Below are 7148 nucleotides of genomic sequence, written 5' to 3'. Positions count from 1 at the left end.
GCTAATTTTGTTTTGTTTTGTTTTTTTTTTTTTGAGACGGAGTCTCGCTCTGGCGCCCAGGCTGGAGTGCAGTGGCCGGATCTCTGCTCACTGCAAGCTCCGCCTCCCGGGTTTACGCCATTCTCCTGCCTCAGCCTCCTGAGTAGCTGGGACTACAGGCGCCTGCCACCTCGCCCGGCTAGCTTTTGTATTTTTTAGTAGAGACGGGGTTTCACCGTGTTAGCCAGGATGGTCTCGATCTCCTGACCTCGTGATCCGCCCGTCTCGGCCTCACAAAGTGCTGGGATTACAGGCTTGAGCCACCGCACCCAGCCATTTTATCAAGACTGGGTTTCGCCATGTTAGCCAGGCTGGTCTCAAACTCCTGACCTCAGGTGATCCACCTGCCTTGGCCTCTCGAAGTGCTGGGATTACAGGCGTGAACCACCATGCCCGGCCTTGTTCCTTCTTTTTTGTTGTATTTGGGGTTTTGGTGGGGTTTCTTGAGACAGGGTCTCACTCTGTTGCCCAGGCTGGAGTGCAGCAGTGCAATCACTGCTCACTGCAGTCTTGACTTCCTAGGCTCAAGCGATCTTCCTGCTTCAGCATCCCAAGTTGCTGGGACCACAGGCGCACACCACCATACCTGGCTAATTTCTTTTTTGTAGTGGTGGGGGGGGGGGTCTCACTTTGTTGCCCAGGCTGGTCTTGAACTCCTGGCCTCAAGCCATCCTCCCGTCTCAGTTTCCCAAAGTGCTAGGCTCACAGGTGGTAGCCACTGAGCCTGGTCCTTACTCCTCTTTTTGAGGGTTTTCATGCTCAACAGCCTGGGAGCATCCACCCACCTCAGCCTTGGGACTCTTGTCTATGCCCTGATCCTCAAAGTCCATTCAGTGAGTCCTTTCTAAGCACCTGCTTCCCAGTGTCCTTTGCTGCTGTCCCTAAACATCAGCATTCCTCAAGGCTCTGTCCTGGCCACTCTTCTCAGACACATTCCCCTTCTCGTTTCTCTCCTCCAGTCCCCTGGCAGCAGCTACTGTCTCTATGCTGAGAGCCCCCAACCCTCTCTCTCTCTCTCTCCAGGCCAGACCTCTCCCTTAAGCTTCAGCAAGTCCACCTGGGTGTCTCACAGGCCACCTGAATGCTAGATGAGCAAAATCAGGTTCATCAGCTTGCTCCAAGCCTGTGCTTCCACCTCAGTGCTTCTCCGTCTCAGTCAGTGGTACCTCATACTCTGGGTTACCCAGGTTAGACACCCAGCAGTGACTCAGGACTCTCTCCTCCTTCTCACTCACCCCCAACACTCACAGGTCTCAATAGACTTCTAGTATTCAAAAACTATTTTCAGCAAAGGAGTCCCTCATGTCATTGAGGAGTGAGTGAAGTTCTGACACGTGTAGAAGCTGAAAGAGGTTTCACTTTAGTGAATATAATTTGCACCGAAGTGAGAAACAGTTTAACGGTAGCTTGCATATCAGATTTAAAGATAATAAATTGGCCAGGTGCAGTGGCTCACGCCTGTAATCCCAGCACTTTGGGAGGCTAAAGGTCAGGAGATCGACCTCACCTGAGGTCAGGAGATCGAGACCAGCCTGATCAACATGGAGAAACCCTGTCTCTACTAAAAATACAAAACTTAGCCGGGTGTAGTGGCGCATGCCTGTAATCCCAGCTACTTGGGAGGCTGAGACAGGAAAATCGCTTGAACCTGGGAGACGTAGGTTGCAGTGATCTGAGATCACGCCACTGCACTCCAGCCTGGCAATAAGAATGAAACTCTGTCTCCAAATAAATAAATAAATAAAAATAAAGATAATAAACTTATGGGGAAAAGAGCAGATTGGGATGTGACTCCATTTGTTACATCACAGCTAAGCTGCAACCACAGATTGACAACGGATACAAGAGGTCAGCAAAAATCAGCACAAATATCCTGTGGGGATCAATTGGCTATATGGAGTTCACAATCAAGAGTTCTGTACATATTTTATTATCACTGTAAACGCTGTGCTACACATTTTTTATATGACTGGAATTATAATAACTCATACATTTATTGTTCTGGAAAGCTGGCTGTTAAACATCTACCAGCACACCACCACACCTAGCAATGTGCTCCATGGTCAGGCATTTTTGTAAAATTAGAAATGATATGATCTTTCTGTGTCCTTTTTCTTTAAAAGGGCTCTACATATGGTACGTATAAGATTCAGCCACACAAAATCTGGGCCGGGCCCCAGAGAAAGCTCTTTGTCAACTGAAACACTAAGTGACATGGGGACAATGGAGATGGTTGGTGACAGAGATAGACCTGAGCTGAGAGAGGAAGAGCAGGAGTCCGGGGGAGGACGGGGAGACTCGAGCCTGGGGCCCCTAGGAGACGGGCGGTTAGGTTTACAAAGGGAGTAACGAGGGCTTTTGCTGGAAGGACTGCCTCAAGAACCGGAAGCCCGGTGGGACAGGTGCGGAGCAGGCTCCAGGTCCCTCCCAGGCACGCACTCACCTTCTCGTAGTATCGGATCTCGTACTCCGTGCCATTGGCCCCAGGGGCTCCGGCAGGGATGGGCTCCCGCCACGACAGGGACACGCTCTGGGGTTCCACTCGGTCCCTGCGGATCTCATCCTCCTCCCAGGGCGCTGAAAGTAAGTAACGTGGGATTCTCCACCTTGCCCCACTGCACGGCAGGGCTGGGGGCGGGGGGAAGAGGGTGAGGCGTGCGTGGCTGTGGGACGGGACTACAGAGGCCTGGGGCGTGGTCTAAGGGGTTGTGGGCGGGGCTAGGGAACAGTCTGAGAGGCGTGGCCAAAGGGGAGGAGTCTGTAGGACCAGAGGAAAGAGGCCTCTCTGCCCCTACAGCCCTTTTCTTCATTGTCCCGTAGAGGAAAAGCATTAGGCATTCTGCTGCTTGCCCACCCCTTACACCCCAGCTTCTCTCATGGTGGTTGGTTCTAATGCTCCAGGCTCTTTCTATACTTGCTGCAGCTTGGAGACATAAGAGAGCATTTAGAGGCAGAAAGACCTGCTACTTAATGATTCCAATGGTCTGACCAAGAGGTAATACACTTGGCCGGGCGCGGTGGCTCACGCCTGTAATCCCAGCACTTTGGGAGGCCAAGGCGGGTGGATCACGAGGTCAGGAGATCGAGACCATCCTGGCCAACACGGTGAAACCCCGTTTCTATTAAAATACAAAAAATTTTAGTAGAATTTTTTGTGTCATGGCGGGCGCCTGTAGTCCCAGCCGGGAGGCTGAGGCCAGGAGAATGGCGGTGAACCCCGGGAGGCGGAGGTTGCATGAAGCCGAGATCGTGCCACTGCACTCCAGCCTGGGTGACAGAGCGAGACTCCATCTCAAAAAAAAAAAAAAAAAAAAAAAAAAAAAAAAGAGGTAATACACTCGACAAACTAGAAATAGAAGGAAATTATCCCAAAAGAATAAAGGACATATATGAAAAGCCTACAGTGAGTATCATACCCAATGGTGAAAGACTGGAAGCCTTCCCTCCAACATCAGGAAAAGGGTAAGATGTCTGCTGTCATTACTTTTATTCATCATAATGCCAGAAGTTCTAGCCAAAGTAGTTAGGCAAGAAAAAGAAATAAAAGGCATCCAAACTGGAAAAGCAGCAGGAAATTTATCTCTGTTTACAGATGACATGATCTTATATGTAGAAAACCCTAAAGATTCTACACATGAAATTGTTAGGCCAGGCGTGGTGACTCGTGCCTATAATCCCAGCACTTTGGGAGGCTGAGGCAGGCGGATCACGAGGTCAAGAGATCTAGACTGGCCAGGCAGGTGGATCACTTGAGGTCAGGCCGAGGTGGGCAGATCACTTGGGGCCAGGAGTTTGAGACCAGCCTGATCAAATGGCGAAACCCTATCTCTGCTTAAAAAATACAAAATTAGGCCGGGCGCGGTGGCTCAAGCCTGTAATCCCAGCACTTTGGGAGGCCGAGACGGGCGGATCACAAGGTCAGGAGATCGAGACCATCCTGGCTAACACGGTGAAACCCTGTCTCTACTAAAATGCAAAAAAATTAGCCGGGCGTGGCGGCGAACGCTTGTAGTCCCAGCTGCTTGGGAGGCTGAGGCAGGAGAATGGCGTAAACCCGGGAGGCGGAGCTTGCAGTGAGCTGAGATCCAGCCACTGCACTCCAGCCTGGGCGACAGAGCGAGACTTCATCTCAAAAGAATAAAATAAAATTTAGAACTAACAAACAAAATACAGCAATGTTGCAGAATACAATACCAATGCCAAAAAAAAAAAAAAAAAAAAAATTTAAAAAAAAAAATACAAAATTAGGCAGGCATGGTGGTGCACACCTGTAATCCCAGCTACTTGGGAGGCTGAGGCCAGAGAATCGCTTGAACCCAGGAGGTGGAGGTTTCAGTGAGCCGAGATTGTGCCATTGCGCTCCAGCCTGGGCAACAAAAGCAAAACTCTGTCTCAGGGAAAAAAAAAAAAAAGAGAGAGAGAGAGAGATCGAGACCATCCCAGCCAACATGGTGAAACCCCATCTCTACTAAAGATACAAAAATGAGCTGGGTGTTGTGGTGCATGCCTGTAGTCCCAGCTATTCGGGAGGCTGAGGCAGGGGAATCACTTGAACCCGGGAGGCAGAGGTTGCAGTGAGCCGAGATCGTGCCACTGCATTCCAACCTGGGCAACAGAGCAAGACTTCATCTCAAAAGAATAAAATAAAATTTAGAACTAACAAACAAAACACAGCAATGTTGCAGAATACAATACCAATGCACAAAAATTTGTTGTGTTTCTATACACAAGGAACAATTCAAAAAGGAAATTAGGAAAACAATCCCACTTATAATAGCATCAAAAATAATAAAATACTTAGACATAAACTTAACCAAAGGGATAAAAGACTTTTATGCAGAAAACTGTAAAATATTGCTGAAAGAAATTAAATAAAACACAAATAATTGGAAAGGCATCCTGTGTTCATGGAATAGAACACTTAATATTGTTAAAATGTCTCTACTACCAAAAGTGATCTACAGATTCAATGCAATCCTATCAAAATCCCAGGCATTTTTTTGCAGAAATACAAAAAACATCCTAAAATTCATATGGAATCTGAAAGGACCGTGAATAGTCAACACAATCATGGGAAGGAAAAATAAAACTAGGCCAGAGGCAGTGGCTCACACCTGTAATCCCAGCACTTTGAGAGGCCAAGGTAAGAGAATCACTTGAGACCAGCAGTTCAAGACCAGCCTGGGCAACACAGTGAGACTCCATCATTTACAAAAACCAACCAACAACAAAACCTACACACACACACACACACAAAGGTAGAGTCCTCACATTTCGTGACCTCAAAACATATTTCAAAGCTACAGTAATCAAAACAACATGGTACAGACATATAGACCAATGAAGCAGAATACAGAGCCCAGAAATAACTCTTCTCCATGTATGGTCAAATGATCTCCCACAAGAGTACCAAGGTTATGCTATACAGAAAGGATAGTCTCTTCACCAAATGACACTGAGAAAAGTGAATATCCACCTGCAAAAGAATGAAGTTGGACCCTCACCTAATATCATATACAAAAAATGAACTCAAAGTGGATTAAAGACCTAAATGTAGGATCTGAAATGATAAAACTCCTAGAAGAAAACACAGGAGAAAGCTTCATGACACTGGATTCGGCAATGATTTCTTGGATATGACACCAAAAGCACAGGCAGCAAAAACAAAAATAGACAAATGAGACTATATCAAACCTTTGCAGGGCAAAGGCAACAATAATCAGAGTGAAGAGGCAATCTTTGAAATGGGAGAAAATGCTTGCTAATCATTTATCTAAGGGGTTAATATCCAGAATGTATAAAGAACATCTAGAACTCAATAACAAAGACCAAATAGCTCAATTAAAAAATAGAGACAGCAGGAGTGGAGAATGAACTAAGAAATCTATGACTGATTGTGATCAATTAGTTGTAAACAACACTGCACTCAGACCAGCTTGAGTAGACATTTCTTCAAAAAAGATATACAGACCGGGCAGGCGCGGTGGCTCTTGCCTGTAATCCCAGCACCTGGGGAGGCCAAGGGGGCAGATCACCTGAAGTCAAGAGTTTGAGACCAGCCTGGCCAACGTGGTGAAGCCCTGTCTGTACTAAAAATACAAAAGTTAGCTGGGCGTGGTGGCGTGCACCTGTAATCGCAGTTGCTCGGGAGGCTGAGGCACAAGAATTGTTTGAACCTAGGAGGCGGAGTTTGCAGTGAGCTGAGATCACACCACTGCACTCCAGCCTGGGCAACAGAGTGAGACTCTGCCTCAAAAAAAAACAAAACAAAAAACAAAATAAAAACATATACAAAAGGCCAAGAAGCACAGGAAAAGATGCTTAATATCATTAATCATCAGGGAAATGCAAATCAAAATCACAATGAGATATCACCTCACATCCTTTAGGATGACCACTACCAAAAATATAGAACATAACAAGTGTTGGCAAGGACATGAAAGAATTGGAACCCTTGTACACCATTGTGTAGGAATGTAAATTGGTAGGAATGTAAATTGGTGCAGCTGCTATGGAAAACAATATGGAGGTTCCTCAAAAAATTATAATTACTATACGATCTAGCAATCCTGTTTCTGGGCATATAGCCAAATGAACTGAAATCAGGTCTTGAAGAGATACTGCTCACCCATGTTCATTGTGGCATTATTCACAATGGCCAAGAGGTGGAAGCAACTTAAATGTTCATAAGTGGATAAATGGATAAAGAAAATATGGTGTATACTCCATGGAATACTATGCAGCCATAAAAAGGTATGAGTTCATGTCCTTTGCAGGGACATGGATGAAACTGGAAACCATCAATCTAAGCAAGCTATCACAAGGACAGAAAACCAAACACTGCATGTTCTCACTCATTGGTGGGAGTTGAACAATGAGAACACATGGACACAGGGGAGGGAACATCACACACTGGAGCCTGTTGGTGGGTGGGGGGCTGGGGGAGGGATAGCATTAGGAGAAATACCTAATGTACATGACGAGTTGATGGGTGCAGCAAACAACATGGCACATGTATACCTATGTAACAAACCTGCACGTTGTGCACATGTACCCTAGAACTTAAAGTATAATAATAAAAGAGTAAAAAAAAAAAAAAAAGAAAAAAT

The 7148-nt window shown here is 46.3% G+C and overlaps 1 protein-coding gene across 1 annotated transcript in view; it reads right to left on the bottom strand.

Moving 5' to 3' along the window:
• The window catches only part of EPHA10 (EPH receptor A10), a 49748-nt gene that overhangs the window by 15860 nt on the left and 26740 nt on the right, over positions 1–7148 (bottom strand). Inside the window, 1 exon segment of the mRNA XM_017892144.1 lies at positions 2483–2616. Coding sequence (XP_017747633.1) covers positions 2483–2616 — 134 coding nt within the window.

The sequence above is a fragment of the Rhinopithecus bieti genome, unplaced genomic scaffold (genome assembly GCF_001698545.2).
Source record: "Rhinopithecus bieti isolate Rb0 unplaced genomic scaffold, ASM169854v2 scaffold_22548, whole genome shotgun sequence".
Taxonomy (NCBI): Eukaryota; Metazoa; Chordata; class Mammalia; order Primates; family Cercopithecidae; genus Rhinopithecus; species Rhinopithecus bieti.
Note: the sequence above shows the minus strand (reverse complement) of the source record. Positions and strands in the feature narration are given on the sequence as shown.